Below are 20,272 nucleotides of genomic sequence, written 5' to 3'. Positions count from 1 at the left end.
GTACCTACATCTGCACTGTGATCACCTCAGGTACAATTCTGAACACGTGACTACAAACTGGAGAGTTCAGTCCACAAAAATGAGTATGTCGAAAATAGTTACATCAAAGTCGTGGAGTCAATAATTATTCTTCTTTTCCAAAATTTTTTTATATTGATTTTTCAGCTGGAAAGAAAATTTTTTTTGCAGAAAAATAAAGTTTAATGACAGGGCTGGCCCAGTGGTGTAGCCGTTAAGTTCACACGTTCCACTTTGGTGGCCCAGGCTTCACCGGGTCGGATCCTGGGGGCAGACCTCCTCACCATTCATCAAGCCATGCTGAGGCGGCATCCCACATAGCAGAGCTACAACTATGTACTGGGGCTTTGGGGAGAAAGAAGAAAAAGAGGAAGATTGGCAACAGATGTTAGCTCAGGGTCAATCTTCCTCAAAAAAAAAAAGTTTATGACATAGGAAAATGTTTATTTAATATTAATGAATAAAAATGTCTATTATAAAAGACATATGTAGATGTAGAACTAGAGAAAAAGAAAAGAATGGATGGATGGATGTAAAAAAATTACCAGTAATATCTCTAAGCTGTGGAAAACAGATGACTTACTTTTTCTCTATCATATTATTTTTTTCTAAACTTTCTACAAACACTGCCTCTTTTGAGAATTAAAATATCAATATATAATAGATGATAGATAGATAGATAGATGAGTGGGTGGATGGATGGATGGATGGACGGACAGATGGATGAATGGGTGGATGGATAGATAGTAGATAAATAGAGATGTCTCTTTTCTTTTCTCTCTCCTTCCTTACTCCTTCCTTCCTTCCTTCCTTTCTTCCTTCCTTCCCTCCATCCTTCCTTCCAAATCCCTTCCACTAGGAAGAAATCAAGAGCACAGCCTTTTCAAAAGGAAACGTAGGCAGTTACAAATGTTACAAATCATCTGTCCTTAGCTCATTGTGCTGCTCTAAGATGCGATAAGAGAGGAGATTCTCCTCCCATGCCCTTGCGTCCATCGCCTGACCTGTTTACTCCAGGCTACACTCTAGCAGGGGAAGATGGATAGCCATGGCTGGATCACATCCAGCCTCAGAGCCCGGAGAACCACACACACAACGGCTCCAGGGTCTTGGTTTCCAGAGAGATGGTGGGAAAATTAGGGACTCAGATGGTTTCAGGTCTTTATCAACAAGGTTAACTAGAATACCTCCAGGACATCTCAGAAGTTCACTTTATTCATTTACTCATTCATTTATTAGTTGAGCAGCTACTATATGTCTGCCCTGCTGGGGAAGATGCATGTGGGAGGATGATTCCACTGCCAGGTGATAAGGGCTATAACTAAAATCTGCTCAAGTCCTGTGGGAGCTCGGGGAAGAGATGACCGGGCCCTCTGTCAGGCAGAGTTGGGGACATCTGAGCTGGATTTGGATAGTCAATGGGATGTCATTAGACAAGTGATGGGAATGAGGGTCCCCCGGTTGGGGCGTGGGAGGGTTGCTATGGGAGGCTTCTGGAAAGAAGAAGGTCGGCCATAGGGGCACTCACATGGTGTTGTGGGTCCTGAAGCTTGTCCAGTTGTGGGGAGGCTGCCATGTGAATACATTACCAGGGCCCCTCCCAGGACCCTGTGTAACTGAGGGGTCCAGAGGCATGGATCTTGTTGGCTTCACGTGAACCCACCTCTGTGCTCACCCTGTGCACTGCGGGCGACGAGCAGGCACTGAAGGATCTTAAGTAAAAGAATGAAATGGTAACATCTAAGTTTTAGAAAAATAACTTATAACTGTGCATACCCATCAATTCTCATCAGTCAAAGCAAAAAGTGTTCTTGTCGCGGGGGGCAGTTGGGTGACTGCCAGAACATGCAGCTAAAACTCTAAAATACCCCTGGCTTCTGGGCATGACTGTTTCAGTCACAGCCGACAAAAGTGCAAGAGCAGCCCTGTCGCCTGCCTGTTTCCTGCCCTCCCAGAGGCAGGGACAACGCCCCCACCCCCACCCTATGTCCTGGAATGAAATACGCCCATTTGGCAGTGTCGAGGGCCGGTGTGCTGGGCAGACACTGCTGGACAAGTCCTCCAGCCAGCTGATGACCCTGCAGACTGCCACTGTCAGCTGGCCACAGCACACAGTGGTGGGCCTAGGCGGCAATGAAGCCGGTTCATCTTACTCTGGCCCCATAATTTCCTCCTTGCTGGCTCTTTCTTTCCCTGGGCTGTAATAGGTACGAACTGGACCACATGTAATTCCATGCCATGGTGAAGCACTAAAAAGGCACCAAGCCTCTAGCTGTGAGACTATTCAGCCGATGCTGCCAACAAATGTATCTCACAAAGTGCTGAAACCCCAGTCTCCACCAGCTGAGCAGGCTGAGTCACACTGCACCACCTCCCACCCTGGGCCTCAGTGTCCCTGGCTGCACAATGGGGTGGATGGATGATGGGGCCCTACCTGGGGCTGTGGATGAGAAACAGCCCATAAAAATTGCTGTAAAACTTCCCACACCTATAAAGTGCTATTAAAGTAATGACTATAGATTATGATCCAAATTGAAGGATGAACATATGCCCATCTGGGCCCTCCCAAGACCCACTCCTTGGCCCAGAGGGCCTGGGAGAACACAGGCTACCCTTGACTTGAACAAGTTACAACTGCTTCCCTACATGGTGACCTGCAAAGGGACTGAGTAATCGTCAGTTTTTTCCAGACACTTTTTGGCTGGGATTTTAATCCTAAACCTCACAAGACATTACATCCTTTAATTACTGATCTGTGTGCTCCCCTGCCTTCTCCACAACATTCCGTCAAGTTTTGAGAGCCCACAATGTCTTGTTACACCACATCCATGAATGCATAGGAAAGAAGGCAACCTAGTTATTTTTCAAGATTATTTCAAAAAGAAGAAAAAAATGTGGTACCTTAAGAAAGCAAATAATTGGGCAGAACTTATTTCCTGTCTTGAGACAGCCTGATAATCACCTTGTTCTATTTTACAAACATGAAATCATCCCAAGGAGAAAATTATTCTGCAGGTAGGCTATGAATTGGTCTTTTCTTTCAATATTAATACAACGCTGTTTCCAATGTGCAAAATTAGGCTTTCTCTCTTTACCATAACTCATAAAATAAATCATCGCTACAAGATAACAACTTTTTAAAATAAAAAAGTTGATGTAGAAAACATTTTGACCAATAGTGTAAGTAGCACTGGGCATAATATCTATCCCTCCCTTCCCTTGAAAACTTTTTCTTTTTGCAAAACTATGTCTCAAATGATAAAATGGTCACGGTACAAAACATTTATTTAAATTAAATATTTTAGATAAATCAATATCTACAACCGTCCCAAAGCATATGTAGTTCTTACAAAAAATGGAACAGTTTAGCTTAATGTCTGTGGTAATGTTTTACAAGATTATTAATACACATTCTGGATGCACCAGTCAATCATATTGTCAGTGACTTACTATTTATTACCAAATGGCATATACAGTAACAGCATAAAGATTAATTATATCTTATAAGTGATTTTACAAGAATACTCCTTGGAAGGAAAAAAAAAGGGTCTTTCAACAATACAAAATATAAGGTGAAAATAATGGGAGAATATATAAAACACTTACATAGTTCATACAGGCAATAATACGCTGGAAGGAAAAGACAAACAACCGTCTTTCAGCTCACTGCCCAGTATGTTCCTTCAAAGGAGATTTGGGAGAAGGACGGAAGTGTGTTTGGGGTGGAGTCAGGGCTCAGAAACATTCTCTGAATCACAGTGCGTTTCTGTTCTTTGGGAAGCAAATATAAGGAAAGGGAAGCTGTTTTGAGGTGCTGGTGAAGATGTTACCTGAAGAACCAGCTGGCTGATGAGGACAAATTCCCATCTCAGTCAGAGGAATCCTGCTTGGGATGGTGAAGTCAGGGGATCTTTGAATTAGTGGCTGATTCAGAAGTGGAGGCAGAGAAAGGAAGAAGAGAAAAAGAAACCCCAGGAAAGGGAGAAAGGGAGATGGAGACTGCGGGAAGGAAGCGCCTTCGTCCTCTGCAGGAGAGAGGGTGTGCTGAAATCTTGCTCACGAAATCAACACATCCAGAGTAGAGGAAAGTGATGCTGCTTTGTTGAAATTCTTTTTAGGTTCCCTGCTCTTGGGGTCATTAGGACCAGAGAGTTGACAAGAGGTTGCCAACGTCAACAAGAGTATCTGATTTAGGGTGTGCATGAAGGTGTGTGTGTTGTGTGTCGCACACACACTGACTGTATATATTCAGGCTGTGTATATTCTCTTGAAATGTGTGTGTAATAAAAAATAACTTACCTAAAAAATGTATTTTTAAAAAAACAGCTTGAATTCAATCTCATTTTTGGTGATGCAGTCAACCCTAATGGTTAATTTCCCAAATCAAGATGAGTGTTTTTTCTCAAATTGGAAAAGAGTCCTTTTGGAAGACTGGGATCATTTTGGAAGGCAGTGCAAGGGCAGAAAGCCTCACATCCCTGGGCTGTGCACACGGATTTATCACCAGGTTGCTCATTAATGAGCTTACTAATGAGTCAAACCTTGGTTTCCTTTTAGTTAGCTTTGAGAGAATCCTAAATCAGAAAACCTGGAGCAGAAGAGACCTCAGGTGTCAGGTCTGTCCCTCACTTTACAGATAGGGGGACGGGCTGGAAAGGGAGTAAAGGAGCGCCGGGGCTTCACCAGCCGCCTGAGGCAGAGCTGGGACTGGATCCCGGGTCCCTGTAAACCGGCCCAGGGCTCTCCTCACCTGAAGGACCCGAATGAGGACCCCGCCCGAGCGGCCGTGTCCGGAGCAGGAAAGGTGCGAACGCTGCTGGGCTTTTCACGCATTTGTTTCCGTGTTAGGGACATGGGGAGCGGTCAGTGAAAATCTACCGGGAAACAGCATCTTTCAGCAACTACCTCGCCCTCTTCCCAGGGTGTAGCCAATGAAAACTCATTTGAAGGAATATACTCAAAACGCAGGCTGCGGACCGGCAAGGGGGCGGAGGGGCACTGGGATCAGCAGAGCCCCACTCCGGGAAGGTGGCGGAGGGGCACTGGGATCAGCAGAGCCCCACTCCGGGAAGGTGGCGGAGGGGCACTGGGATCAGCAGAGCCCCACTCCGGAAGGTGGCGGAGGGGCACTGGGATCAGCAGAGCCCCACTCCGGAAGGTGGCGGAGGGGCACTGGGATCAGCAGAGCCCCACTCCGGGAAGGGGGCGGAGGGGCACTGGGATCAGCAGAGCCCCACTCCGGAAGGTGGCGGAGGGGCACTGGGATCAGCAGAGCCCCACTCCGGGAAGGGGGCGGAGGGGCATTCGGATCGGCAGAACCCCATTCCGCCCGGCCGGCAGTTCTGACCTGCCCACCCTGGGGCATCGGAGGAAAGCTGGTAGCCCTGCCCTCCGCTGTGCTCAGTGCGCAGGAAGGAGGGGACGGCAAGGCAGGGCTGGACCGGCTGCCTCCGCTCTATGACACGCTGTAGCTGTTGTAGTACGTGGCTGTGGCATCAGCCAGCACGGAGATGAGGCTGGTCTCTGTGGGGCCCGTTGGTGTCACCTGGGAGACCGGGGCATGCCCACTGAGGGCCATGGCCCCTGCAGCAGAGTCTGGGTGGCCAGAAGTGTTCAAATACTGGTCGAACTCATTGCGATCCATGTCCCCCAGGAGTTCCACCTGGCTCAGCTGATCCAGGGCATCAAAGCCGGGGTGCTCGGGAGGGGGGGAGAGCTGGCCCAGGTGGGCATGGAGGTTGGAGTGGAGAGGGTGGTAGGTGGCAGGGGAGTAATAGGCAGGAGACGGAGGACAGCCGGGTACAGTGGACATCATAGAGACGCCCGGGGACTGGCTGAGGGCCAGGGAGCCCAGGGGGTGGCCGCAGTGGAGAGGGCTGGGGGCGTACTCTGGCGAGTAAGGGGGCCCCGACAGGTGGGGGATGCGGCGGGAGTGCGCATGCTCCTCCTGGCAGGGGGAGGAGAAGAAGGTCTGCTCCGGCTCCAGCACGTCCAGGGGCGACATTTCCGGGGGCGTGGGCAGCCCGTATGGGTAGGTGTCCGCGCTGCCCTGGGTGCCGCCGCCGCCGCCGCCAGCCGGCCCTTCGTGGTAGCAGCCCCGCAGGCTGGGTAGGGCGGAGCTGGGGGAGTACTCACCCCTGTCCTCCTTCTCCCCCAGCACCCCCCGGCCGGCGCCCCGCTTCTCGGGCAGGGCATTCTGGTCTCGGGAGAGGGAGCTCAGGAGGAAGCCGGGGTCCACGCGCTTGCAGAGGCGCTTGGCCTGCTTCTTCCTGCGAGGGCGGTACTTGTAGTTGGGGTAGTCCTGCATGTGCTGCAGGCGCAGCCGCTCCGCCTCGTCCACGTAGGGCCTCTTCTGGGACAGCGTCAGCGCCTTCCACGACTTTCCTGCTCGCACAAGTCAGAGAAGGCCGCGTTCAGCATCAGCGCTGCTTGGGGCGGCCGTGCACCTGTCGGACCTGCCTCCAAGCATCGCACACGCACACGCACAAGCCGTCCGCCTCCCTCCCCCATCCCACCCGCTGCGTCCCCCTCTCCACAAAGGACACAACACCGCACTCCTCGCACCCTCTTCCCAGCCCAGATCCTGCCCGCACAATGAGGCCAAACCAACCTCTCCCACTCGCATCCCGCAAAACCACTTCATGCCAACTATACGCACAGTCACATCGCCTCTCATATAAACGCCACCAGATAACATGAATATAGAAACACTGCCGGATCCACAGCAAAAGCCCCACCTGACACAACGTCAGCCACCAGATAACATGAATATAGAAACACTGCCGGATCCACAGCAAAAGCCCCACATGACACAAAGTCAGCCACAGCAAAAAGTGTGGAACAACGACAACATTGATTCAGGCTCTTTTTACCATTGGAGGGCCAGTTCTAATCATCCGTGCATTTTAATGAAACCTCTCTGCCTTTGTTGATTATCATTGATTATTGCTGCCTATCAGGAAGTGATACTATAATATTTATTTATGGCCTAAATCTCACAGGCCTTCTTGTGAGGGAACTTGGGCTCAGTCAATAGTTTCACAGATGTAGGAAGTTACAGGATCTCACTCAGGGTAACAGACAATAGTCCCTTATATCTGAAAGCCAAATAGGACCCGGCTGTACTAAGATCTGACAGTGGGCAGAATGCTAGCATCTGCCTGCAATATGCACGTATGTATCATGCACAGGCGTGCACATGCATGCACGTGCACACACACACACACGCTACGGCTTCCAGCCATCTATATAGAACCTTCTGATTGTGGCAGGGGCACCTGCTCAGCCACTGACTCCTCCCTACAGAAGCAAATTCCTTACCTTCCCTGGGTCTCTCTATTTTCCTCACTATAAAATATACTGCACTAATACCCAACTCAAAACTCTTTCTGTAAGAAGCATCCCACACTGGTACCTAGTGGTGCTAACATGCTGGTGTCACTTGTATCTTCTATTCGTCCTTACTCACTTGTGTGTTGTTTGGTAAATTGCTCTGGCGTCTCTCTTTCATCTCTGAAAGTACGCAGCACATCACCCTGACTGCAGGTTTTCTGAATGTCGCTTCTGAGCCCCTTACATTGTCACCTTCTAGGGTGAACTTGGGATTCTACCACTTTGACAAGTTCCCCCATGACGCTAACATATCCTGAAGTTTGAGACGGACTAGTCTCGCTCGGAGCACTGTAAGGAAAGGGGCCACATCCACCCAGAGCACTCCACACAGGGCTGAGTACAGAGCGATGTGCCCAGCCTCCCTCGGTGCCCGCGCTGGCTGGCTCTGCATGTGGGACCCTCAAGGGGGCTGGAGGAGGGTGATTATTAAAGGCGCTCTACCACTGAAATGAGAGTTTGTAACTATAGCTGACAGAGTCATCAATTGATAGAGTTAGCTGTCACTTAAAAGGGCAACTTGAGGGGCCGGCCCGTGGCGCAAGCGGTTAAGTGCCCGCGCTCCGCTGCGGCGGCCCGGGGTTTGCTGGTTCGGATCCCGGGCACGCACCGACGCACTGCTTGGCAAGCCATGCTGTGGCGGCGTCCCATATAAAGTGGAGGAAGATGGGCACAGATGTTAGCCCAGGGCCGTCTTCCTCAGCAAAAAAAGAGGAGGATTGGCGGATGTTAGCACAGGGCTGATCTCCTCACGAAAAAAAAAAGGGCGACTTGAAAAGCATTAGGAACTCCGGATATGGGGTTGGTCAGCAGTTCCCAGCCTGTGACTGAGGCTACAAAATTGTTGCAAGAAGCCCACGATCCAGACACAGCCTACACCCTGTCTGCAGACTGAATGTAACACGTGACTCTAGTTTCTAAGTGTACATAGATGTTGTAGTATTAATAAAATATAAGTTTATTCTCAATGCTACTGAATGTGTCACTGTCTTTATGCTCTTTCTCATTCACGACACACTAAACTTACTAGTGCTACTGGTAAAGGTTTAATGTTAAAGACTGGAAAGCTTGTAGTCAGAAAAGTTGGGACTGTCACTTCCAGCCCTTTCTTTTCCTGGGTCAGAAACGAAAGGACCAGGCAAGATCCCAGGGGTGGGAGCAGATCATCCTGCTGCTGATGGGGTAGAAAGTCTATATTTTACGAAGCAACAGTGCCAGGGGCTGTGTGGTTAAGCAGGAAGGAATGAGTGTCTTCCCTGCAAAATGAACTCTAACCTCTGGAAGCCTAAGTGTAAAGTGCCAACAGAGATCAGCTCACAGGAGGCATCTGTCATCTAAGTCCCTCTTCCTGCCCTTTCCCTGGGAGCAGGCAGCTCCATCCTGCAAGGCTCCCCAACCTGAGTTCTCCTCCCACCTCTGGCCTGGGCCTGCAGCAGAAGCCCTGCTCTGTCCTGGCCACCAGAGCTGCACTGATCAATAGGCACAGCACCTCTGGCCCACCAAAAAAACTTTCAAGGGCCCACACACAAAAAAGTTTTCGTTTCTAAAAAAAAATGTAAATTTTTAGGTCAAAAAAAGGTTTCATTATTGTATATAGTAATATATTTGTCCTTATGCCAACACAGTATAAAATATAATTTTTAATATTTTTTATGGAGCAAAGGGCTCACTAAGACACTGGCCCATGAATGAGTCCTGGGCACAATGAGCCAGGAGCCTGGGCGGTGGGTCGGAGGCTCTTTGAAACCAGCCCTCCACCAGCTGCTTTGAGGGAGAGCCTGGACCGCAGGAGGGACCCTCTGCGGTCCCTCAAGCCTGTGGCATGAGCCAGCAGAAAGGTGCGGGTCAGCCTCACGCCACGGTTCCGACCTGGAAGGAGCCCAGAGCTCCAACGGAAAAAGGAAAAAGGCTCCGTCCTGGGCCGGGTGGGGCTGGGGAGGGCAGGGCCAGCCTCGGGCGACCACACACTGTCCCTTCGCACAAGGCCTGCAGCACGCTGAGCACACCAAGCGCTCTGAAAGATTTCCACCGGGTAAAGTGAACAAAACCGCATGGAAGAGCCAAGAGGTTAGGAGCGGAGCAGAGCTGAAGGACGCCCAGCTCCAAACAAGGCGGGGGAAGAACCCGACACGAACTCCAGCTTCCTGGACGTGCCCTAACATCCCCTCTCAGGGCTCCTCCCGGCCGGCTTGTCCCTGTCCCCACTCCGGCCACTCTGCTGGGGCTGCGCAGCGGAATTCGGGAAGCAGCCGGGCTCCGGGACAGACCCTCACTGGCCGCCCTGAGGATCAGAATCAAATCATCTACACTCCTGCGACTGAGAAATGAGCATCGAATCCAGTCAATTTGCGTAGACTTTTTTGCTGTTGGTTTAGTAATTCAGTTAAAGCCAGGATGCGTTCCCGCAAGGTCTCTTTTCACGAATATTCGTTAATAATAGTTACAACCTCCCTCTGTGATTGTGCCAGCGGTCAAGTTCGGGGAATGATGGGTTTTCTCGCTTCGGTATTCCTCCGAGCGAAAGCCGGTTCCACCGAGCCTCGGCGTCTGTCCGTGCGCACGAGTCCTCGTCCCCGCGACCCGGGCCTGGCCGCTGGGGCCCCAAACTCGGCTCCTGCCCTCGCGAGTGGGCCTCTCGGTCACCCCGGCAGGCCGCGCGGTTTCACTTTGGGCCTCGCCCAGGTGTCCCGGCTCTGAATCCCGCCACCGCGCACACACGTTCTCACAGATGCCCAACCTCGCGGGCACAGCGAGCGCCCCCGCTGCCCGCGCGGACCCCACGCCAGGCCCTCCCCACGCCCCGCGTGGCCTCCAGCCGCCGGCCCCAGGCCCGCCCCTGCCCGCGTCCCCGGCCCGCCGACCTCGGGGCGCGCCCCGCCCGCCCGCTCACTCACCCAGCATCTTGCTGAGCTCGGCGTTGTGCAGGTCCGGGTTCTGCACCGCCAGACGTTTCCTCTCATCCTTGGCCCACACCATGAAGGCGTTCATGGGCCGCCGGATACGGCTCTCAGAGCCCTTGTCCCCTGGCGGGCGGGGGGCGGCCGGCGGCGACAGCCCATCCGACAGCTCGGCTTCCAGGGCCGGGCACTCGAGCCCCTCGGGCCACGGGTAAGCTCCCAGCAGCGAGGCCATGGCCGCACCGGGGTCGCCTCGCTTCGCCTCGCTGAGTCGGCGCCGACCTGGCCCTCGCACGGGTCGGGGCGTCCAACTTGGCGAGCAGCCGCGGCCCGCCCCTTATTTATCAGCTTCGGGCGGCCGCATCCTCCAATGACTCTCGAAGGCGGCGCGGCCCCTCCCTCCGTCTCGGCCCGGGCCCCCTCCCTGCGTCCTGGGCCGCCGCGTCCCGGCTGCTACTTGCCGGACGGGGTTGGGGGAGGGCCGCTTCCCCGCGCCCGCCCCCGGCCCGCCCTCCTCCTCCCGGGTCCCTCCCGGGGATCCGCGCCCGGCCGCCCGGGGGCCGCCTCCCGTCCCGCCCGCTCCGGGCGCAGGTGCCGCAGAGCCGGGAGGCGGGCGCCGCCCGCAGTCACCTCGCCCGGGAGCGGGAACCGGACGCCAGCCCCCTGTCCTGCCTGGCCTCGGGCTCCCAGGGCCAGACTCCACCAAGGCCTCCCGCGCGTGGAATCCTACGGAGTACCGAAGCCAAACGGGTTTCGCTGGGAATGGCCGGGCGCAAGAGACGTTGACCATGAGTGCCCCAGAGCAGCCTGTGAACGTCCTTAAGAGGACACACCTACTGTTTTTCTAAAATGGCCCAGGCTTTGACAACCTCGCCCCCCGCCAACTTTGGTGGCCACAGAGGCCGGCAAGGGCTGGAGCTGGATCCGCATCGGATTCTAGGCAGTGCCCACCCGAGGGCCCCTCGACGCCCCGCAGCATCTGGCTCTCGGGAGGGCATCTGCGTTCTCTGTTCTCCGTTATTCACTCTGCCATCTGATTTCTCTCTTCTTACACCCCTACCTCCACCCCACCCTAGTCTCCGGTGTCTGGGTCTCCAGTGCCCCTCCGCCCCTCCCCCTCACTCTTCTCTCCCGGAATTCCCTTCTCATTGGATTTTCTCTTTTCTCCTCCGACAAGCAGTCCTGCTCCTCCGAGTGGAGTCGCTCCGGCGCTCCCCTCCCGAGTCCCTTATGGCTTTGACACGACCTGGGAGCTCCTGAGTGCCCCTCATCCTGACACCCCAGGGTAGACGGGGCTTGCAGGTTCTTCGCCTGCACTCTCGGAGGGCTTCGAGCTGAGAGCTCACGGCGGTCCCTCGCGGACGAACCCCTGCCTCGGATGACAGCTCCCGCGTCACCCTGCTTCGTGTGAGTAGGGCTGTTCCCCTGGCTCTTTTCAGCGCTGGCACACAGTAGTTGCTCAGGAACTGCCGAACAAGTGAATGAATAAATGAGTGACTAAATACGGCTTAGACACACCCTACTGCATAGAACACGACAGTCCTAAGGCTTGACTAGATCCTGGAATTCAATCCACAAATATTTACTGAGCGCCACCCCTGTGCAGGGCTCCGCAGAGGTGACCCTGAACGGAGGTAGCATTGTCGTGGGAGGACCGTGGTGTCTGGAGTCAGGACCTGTCTTCAGCGTTTGGGTTACTTATTGAGGGACTCTGGGCAAGTCAGATATCTCTCTAGGCCTCCTTTCCTAATCCTAAAATGAGATGCATGATAAGACTGATCTCACAGGGCTGTTGTGACGATTCGATGTACATGATGGTTGATGTGATACAACTCTCGATAGAAAGCCCGTGAGTTCTAAGTCCGGATTTCAATGTCCCAGCGCTCAATGACTGGGTTCACAGGCGCCTTGTGTGCAACATGCGCTCCCCGACGGCCCCACGGCGGGGCATGTGGATGGAGAAATGCAACTTATCCGTTAAGTCCCAATTTTAACCTATAGAGTCCCTGATAATTTTCATCTGAGAATGGGCTCTCTGCATAAAACAGATGAATTACTTTTCCTCTCCCCTCCAGCCGGGATCCAGAAGCAGCACTCTAGGCCCGCACGCTCCACCGGCTGCTCTTGCGGGCCGGGGCTGAGCAGCGAAGGGCGCGGGGCGCGGCGCGGCGCTGGCTGGAAAGTGGGTGCCCCGCGGCCGGGAGAGCATCCTGGAACCCGAGGTGGAGCAGCGGGGCTGGCTGGCGCCGGCGATCGGGAACCGAGGGGCGGGGGTGTTGCGGAGAGAATGTGTTCGCGGTCTAGGCGGACTTCCCTACCCCGGGAAGCCTAAGCCGTTTCCTGTGTTGGACCCCTCTGCCAGAAATCCCTCAAAATGTCCCAACGCCAGAATGCTCTGGGAACTGCGGCGAGCTAGGGCCGCGCCCCGCCGTGGATCTCGTTGGTGGGGGCGGGGAGAGCGATCTCTGCACGGGGGACTTGCGCGGCAATGAGGGACCCTGAAAGAACTCGACTCTAACCCCACCGGCGCTCCAAAGGCCTCTAGTGGACAGTGCCACCTTGCCCACGCCGGGCGTCTCCACTCCCGCCTCCAGCCTCTGGCGCCCACGCTGCGTGGTTCCGGAGCAGAGCGCACGCGCAGCCGGGCCGCGCCCAATCACCTGGTCAAGGAAATATGCGCGCCCCGAGCAGCGCAGAGCGGGCAAGTTGGAGTCCAAAGACCCACGGCAAAAATGGAGAAAACCGCGGGGGCGGAGGCAGAGAGGATACGTATTGTGATTGTGTTTCCAATTGTTTAATTTCTTGCATTTCGTCCAGAGAGAGCGCACGAGCCTGAGTTGTCTAATGGCCACATCTCTAGCACGGGCGCCGCCCCGAGCGTGTGAGCTGTCTGCACCCGGGAACCTGGACTCTTTTGCTCGCTCCATTCCTTCTTTTTTTGTTTTTAAAATTAATTTGCACCCGTGCATTGCTTCACCTGGGCAACTTTACGCGAGCGTGCCCTGCTGCGGGCGGCGCTAAGGGATGCGGGGTTGCTGTGACCCTGCTGCTTCTCTGGTCACTGCGACCTTCAGTCCTCCGGAGCTCCTCGTACACCCCAAGCGTCCCCAAAGCCCGGGGCTCAGGGGTCTCAGCGAGAGGGCCAGGGCTAGTGCTCTCCGAGGCATCCCCGACACCTGCTCTGGCCAGCGCTGGGCCCAGGACCGCGGCCAGCTCTCGGTCCAGAGGCTCGTCGGTCGAGGCTCGGTGCCATGAGTCCGCAAGCAATCGAACCAGGAAGGGGCGAGAAGTAGGGGCTGCGGGACCAGGTCCTGCGGGTGCTTGGACCTGTGGCGGGATGGGATGGGGGTTCCCGCAGACACGACACGGGAGAAGCAGAGTTGGAGCGGTGGGTCTGCGTGTGACGACTCGGGGGCACAGTGGACACCGCCCGAGCACCACGCAGCGGACCTGCCCGCACACAGACGTGAGCTTCCTCTTCCGGTGTGTATTGTGTGAATGCGCTGTCCCCTCTCTCTTAAATGACTTGTTCTTTCTTTCCTTTTTCTTTTTCGTTTCGTCCTTCCCTACTTCCCGGCTTCCCTCCCTCCTTCTCCTCCCCTCCCCTCCTCCCCACCATCTCTCTCCTCCGCTTTACCATCCTCCTCCCTTTTCCTCTCTCTCCCCTCCTTCCCATCTCTTTCTTGAGCTCGGAAGTTCCCTGAACCTCAGTTTCCAGGAACACAGTACTTGAAGTCAGAAACCCCCAGTGTAAGTTTGTAAGTTGCTGCAACGTACTAGCAGTGTGATGGTAGTTCATTTACCTGATCTCAGCCTCAGGTTCTTCATCTGTAAAATGAGCATAATTCAGGATAACTAATATAGTATTTGTGAAAGTGCCTCGTATACTTTAAAGAACTGTGAAATGTTATAAAATAATGAATGGATGAAAATTTTAATAAAATTAATAGGGTCGGGTCTCCACAACTTTCCCCTGGAGGAATTTTCCTTACTCTATTCCAAACTGAAGAATTTTGGTGACTCTAGGGGAAGGAGAAGGAGGGGAATTGGGCGCACATTTCAGGCCTGGACCCTGCGGCGCTGGCACCAGAGCTCTGCACCGGGACCAAGCGCTGTGCCGCTGCCCCAGGCTGGTGGAGCCACAGCCCCTGGCCCTTGTGTCTGCAACAGTTTTGTGCATGTGTTTTGCTGGTGCATTTTGTCCCTCACACCAGGCTAGAGGTCAAAATCATCATGACCACCATCATCTTTTCTCACACTGATTTATCTGTACTTGATTGACAGTCTTTGCAGAGGTCACTGGCTGGCTCATCCATGCCTCCATTCAACTCTCTGTGAGGTAGGCAGCCCAAGTTGTAGCACTAAGCCATTTCCCAGATGAGGCAGGTGAGGCTGCAGCGTGCAAGTGGCAGAGCAGAGACCTGAACGCACATCTCTTGCCCTCATGCCTTTGCTCCCTGGTTTTGGGCTGCCCCAGGTCAGCTCTCAGCTCCCCACACTCACCAGAGCCCCAGGCCAGAGAGAAGGGTTTCCAACCAGCCGCTGCACCTCCTCTTGCCCTTGTGCCCTCTCCAGTCTGATCTCTGGAAGTTCCATTGGACCTTTCCTCATCCAAAGGGCGCTTGGAGTTCAAGGTAACATGAAAAGCAAATGGGCAAACTCTGTCGGCCATGGGTGAGGTGCATGCTGGAGAGCAGGAGACCTGGCCAGGCCTGCCGGCTGCCCTTCCCCACCCCTCAAGGCTGGTCCAGCAACCAGAAGCTCTGACTTCCCTCCCAGAGGCTGCACTCGGAGTTCCTCTCTTTTAATCATAGAAATCTCTTTATAGTCATTTAGGAGAACTTCATCAAGGTCCCTAGTTTACAATAATTTGGGAGGGATTAAACCACACCACAGGGGTTAAGATGTACCTGTAGGCTTACCTGAGAGGACTGGAGGCAGGCAGGACACAAGGACACCTGCACAGAGTTTCACAGCATCTTACGTTTAACAGCTCTTCTACAGGGGACTAGGAAAAAAGAAATAGGGTTTTCAGACTTCATTGCTCCTGAATGTGGGTGGTGTGGACTCCCCGACAACATCAAAACCCTTTTATAAGAGGGACTTAATAGTAACAAAACACTGGGGCACAGAAACCCAAGTTTTCTTGAGATTGCCCAGATCAGACTTCCTGGTTCCTACAGAATCCCCCTCTACACTTGTGAGCTCATCTCTGATTAATCATGTCTCCCAGTGGATGGGGCAAGAACCCTGACTTGGATCCAGAAGACACAAGTCCAGTCCCATCTGCCACTACTGGCTGTGCACAGTGGAGCAATTCCTTTAGCCAGTGCACATGGTGGAGAGCCTCGGGAGGTCCAGGGAGACGAAGGACTTGTGTGTGCTCTCCAGGGCAGCGCCCAGATGAGCTAATGCTCATTCTGGGATTTGTGTCTGCTTCTCCCTAGCACTGAGGGATGGGAGAGTTCTAAGCCAAGGACAAACCTTTTCGACATTAATTTTCTTTCACTTCACTCTGAGCAATGATCTTTTCTTTCTGTAAGGGAGTAGTTGTGTAGGATTACTGCACTGAAATGATCTTTATTTAATTGGTCAGAAGCTACACTTTCAGACAAATTTAGATGGAAAAACCAACAAATTACAAGAAAAGCTAACAGTCGGTTCAAAGGAGTATGTTCCTGTCTCTTTATCCTATTGTCTCTTCTTTCCACATGCCTAAGGGGAGGAAGGGAAACTGACTAGAAACCGCCCATAAATAATACAAAATGGAAAATAAGTCTTTCCTTAGGCTGTCTCTACACATGTCTGGTTTCTGGGTAAATAACATCAGGACAATGACTGATGGCATGCAGCAGCACGGGGAGAGACCTCATCATGGAGAGCTCTGTCACCAAGCCACAATTCTGGTGGGAGAAGCCAAGGATACTTCTTATTTGTTTAGCTTATGAGATTGCTTTAATGGATGGACTTCAAACTACCATTATTTCATGTTTTGTTTTGTAATAAAATGTTCATTGAAGTACAGCACGTCTACAGAGAAGAGTACGGGTGGCAAGTGCTGGCTGAGATGTCACAAAGCACACAGCTGCATAAGTGGTGCTCACATCACCAAACAGAATGTCACCAGCCCTACTATAAGGCTCCCCACCACCACTAAACTGTAAGTTCCCTTAGGGCAGGGACTGAGTATCATTCTGTTTTAAAATATAGTATATTAAGGGCCAGCCCCGTGGCCTAGTGGTTAAATTCAGCCTATTCTGTTTTGGTGGCCCGGGTTCAGTTCCCAGGTGCAGACCTATACCACTCATCGGTGGCCATGCTGTGGCGGTGACCCACATACAAAATAGAGGAAGACTGGCACAGATGTTAGCTCAGGGAAAATCTTCCTTAGTAAAAAAAAAAAAAAAAAAAATATATATATATATATATATATATATAGTATATTAATAGAAAATTTGAGGTATAGTAAGGCCAACAGGTCAGGAGACGATTGCCATTGAAAAGCCAGTTACTCCCAGTTCCCAAGAGGGGCACGTCATGCTGTGGGGGCCACATGGAAAAGCATTGGGAGGGGGGAAACTGTGGGTGAGAGCCTTTATTGTGGTTTATCTCAGGAAGGAACAGGCGGGGCAAGGGAAGCAGGCTTAGGATCGGCTAGTCTGAATAATTAGGGTGGGCTCTGGGGCCTGGTTGTCTGTCCCTAGTTGTCTGCTACCTGGCCCTGGGGTGATTAGGACAGGTGGACAGTGGCCCAGAGTGTAAGAGCTCCATAAAGGGGGTGGCTGGGGGTGCAGGTTTGTATCTGAAAAGTACCGGGCGGCCCAGTGGCATAGCGGTTAAGTTCTCACTCTCCGCTTCCGCGGCCCGGGGTTCACAGGTCCGGATCCCTGTGTGGACTTATGCACCGCTTATCAAGCCATGCTGTGGCAGACATCCCACATAAAATAGAAGAAGATGGGCACAGATGTTAGCTCAGGGATGATATATCTCAGCAAAAAGAGGAGGATTGGCAACAGATATTAGCTCAGGGCTAATCCTCCTTACACACACACACACAAAAGTGCACTGGCAGGTGGGTTGTTTACTATCTCTAGGAATTGGCTAGCCCTGGGAGGGGCAGGCCCTCCAGGGTCAGCAAGCCTCCAGATGTTAAAGCATCAAATACCGACAATAAAAGACATGGTTAATACATACTCATCTTTGACACCCCAGAACCTAAAATGATGTGTTGCACATAATGGGCACTCAATGAGAAGGAAGAGATGGAAGGAACGAAGGCAGGAAGGGAGGGAGGGCAGAGGAACCAGTGTAGAGTGGGCTGGCTAATTGGGCAACAAGAGAGCTGCCTTCACTAGCCTCACTTCCCGGCTGACAGCAACTCGTGTGAAGAGGCTCCATTCGACAGCTCCTGGATTGATATTCAGAAAGTTGGGAGGTCTCAGCAGTCTTAGACATCCCTTTATGAAGATTTTACTGGAAAACACGCCCCTCATTCAACATATCCACTTAGACTACCTGACTAAATCGGTCCTTGAACCACTCACGCTGCATTTCTGCTAGCGTCTGACAGTGATCTGGGAAGGGACCTGCTCCAGTTATCTATTGCTGTGTAATAAACCATCCCAAACTTAGTAGTGCAAACAACAGCTGTTACTATACCCAGTGATTCTGTGGACCAGGAATTTGGATTGTGTATAGTGAGGATGTCTGAGGTCTCAGCTGGAAAGACATGAACAACCGGAAGTAACTTAAATGGTCAGGAGCTGGAACCATCTGGAAGCTTCTTCACTCATATGTCTGACACCAGGGCTGGGATGACTGAAAGGCTGGGCTAAGCTAGGACTGTTAACCAGAGAGTCTATCCATGGCTTTTCCATATTGTTTTGGCTTCCTTTTAGCATGATGGCCTCAGAGTAGATGGACTTCTTACATGTCAACTCGGCTCCAAGAATGAGTGTTTCCACAAACAAGGCAAAAGCTGCATGGTATTTTATGACAAGCTCAGAAGTCACATGGCAGGGCCGGCCCAGTGGCTTAGCGGTTAAGTGCGCGTGCTCGGCTACTGGCGGCCCGGGTTCGGATCCCGGGCGCGCACTAGATCACCGCGTCTCCAGCCATGTTGAGGCCACGTCCCACATACAGCAACTAGAAGGATGTGCAGCTATGACATACAACTATCTACTGGGGCTTTGGGGGGAAAAAGTAGGAGGATTGGCAATGGATGTTAGCTCAGAGCTGGTCTTCCTCAGCAAAAAAAAACAGGAGGATTGGCATGTATGTTAGCTCAGGGCTGATCTTCCTCACAAAAAAATAAAAATAAAAATTATAAAAAAAAAAAAAAAGAAGTCACATGGCATCATCTCTGACCAATACTCTATTAGTCAAAACAGTAACAAGCCTGGCAAGATTTAAGGGGAGGAACACAGATCCCCAATTCTCAACATGGGGAGTGTCAAAGAATTGTGGCCATGTTTTAAAACCACTGCAGGGTGTGCGTATGTGTGAGATGGTGGTGGTGAGAACACCAGAGGTTTAAAACTGACAAGTAAGTAAGTAACTCATAACAAGACTCCTTCCCTCCCCAAGTCCAATGTCAAGGCAAAGAAGTGTGTCACTCTTCTTCATGCCTTCCTACTACACTTGTTACTCAATGCCAGTCCTTCAGAAGGTTTTCCAAAGCTCCCTCAAAGAAAATAATAGAAACAGGGTAATAGTAATTTCATTTTTAAGGTGGAAAAAGCTGAGGCACAAGGTGTGTTTAGGGCCATAAAACAATTTAAAGGATGAGACTGGGTCTGGATATTGAAGTTGCCTTTGAAAAAAGCTTAATGAGATATGGATCCACATTTGGAACTGGAATTTGTAGAGTTTTATTGGAGGGGCTGGTTGGGGATATTTTCATAAGAATTTAAGTGCAGGTAGGGAAAATGGTTTCTAAGCTCTTCTTCAACCAATTTTTAACCACAGTCATCCTCCCACTTCTGACACTGGATCTAGTCAACATAATGTTTGGAGCAGTACTAATCATAGTCTTGTTTACTTGTGTAAACAGTTATTTTTACTTGTTTACTTAAAGGATAATTTAAGGTGCTCTTACAAGTCACATCTCATTTCATTTTCAAACATCCTAAAAGGAAAGCAAGGAAGGTATATTATTATTACCCTAGTTTTGTAGATGAGGAGCAAAGGCTCATATAAATTAAATGACAGCTAGTGAGTGGCAGAACTAGTAAAATGACTTGGTCCAAGGCTCTCTTAAGGAGACCCATTCATTGTTTAATTCTCCACAAGATGTAGGGCTTGAATGAAATGAGGCTGGATCCAAACAATGTTACATGTAAGAAGGTAACCTGTAAATTACAGAAACTTCCACTTCTGCCCACATTGGAGTAACAGGGATCAGATTTATTCTCCCACCTTAAGCTACTACAAAACTAAGTAAAATATACAAAACAAGAGTTTTCAGACATTGTACACAGACAGTGCAGGAAAATAATCCTGGAAAAGAAAAACAAAAAACAAACCAGATGAATCCAATAAGTTCCCTGCTCACTGTCTAGAGAAAGTTTCCAGGCCACAACACCAGGATGGGAAACCAAAACAGAGACCACTAGTTTTTCTGAGTCCAGGAGACAGTGTTCTCATTTCAGGGAGGACAAAGCAAAGAAGAGGAGACTGAACAGAGGGAGAGCCTCAGAGATCTGCAGAAGGGTCTCCTTGAACCTTTGGCTGAGTACCCTTCTGCACATGTGTGTGAGAAAAATACTAATGCTGTGGGAAAAAAACACTGGAGATGAGTAGGTGGACCAATATCCTGGGCTCACATAGAGCCAGAAAGTTTCTGTTCCCACCAGCCAGGGTGGAAAGTCCTCCTAATACAGAGGGTATCAGGTAGTGTCCTCAGAAGAGTATTGCCTCATGGAAAAAAAACCAGAAAAATACAACCATAAGTGGGATAAAAAAACAGT

At 51.6% G+C, this 20,272-nt stretch overlaps 1 protein-coding gene across 1 annotated transcript; it reads right to left on the bottom strand.

Annotated features, from left to right (window-relative positions):
• Window positions 1-5,064: 5,064 nt before the first annotated feature.
• SOX7 (SRY-box transcription factor 7) lies at window positions 5,065-10,573 on the bottom strand. The gene is made up of 2 exons (XM_058549796.1): window positions 10,302-10,573; window positions 5,065-6,402 (listed from the first exon to the last, which is right to left on the bottom strand). Exons 1-2 carry the CDS (start codon window positions 10,537-10,539, stop codon window positions 5,474-5,476), a joined length of 1,167 nt encoding a protein of 388 aa, XP_058405779.1. The 5' UTR covers window positions 10,540-10,573; the 3' UTR covers window positions 5,065-5,473.
• Window positions 10,574-20,272: the final 9,699 nt, after the last annotated feature.

Source organism: Diceros bicornis, chromosome 11 (assembly GCF_020826845.1).
Source record: "Diceros bicornis minor isolate mBicDic1 chromosome 11, mDicBic1.mat.cur, whole genome shotgun sequence".
NCBI classification, from domain to species: domain Eukaryota; kingdom Metazoa; phylum Chordata; class Mammalia; order Perissodactyla; family Rhinocerotidae; genus Diceros; species Diceros bicornis.
The sequence above is the reverse complement of the archived record's forward strand: the minus strand, read 5'-3'. Positions and strand labels throughout refer to the sequence as shown.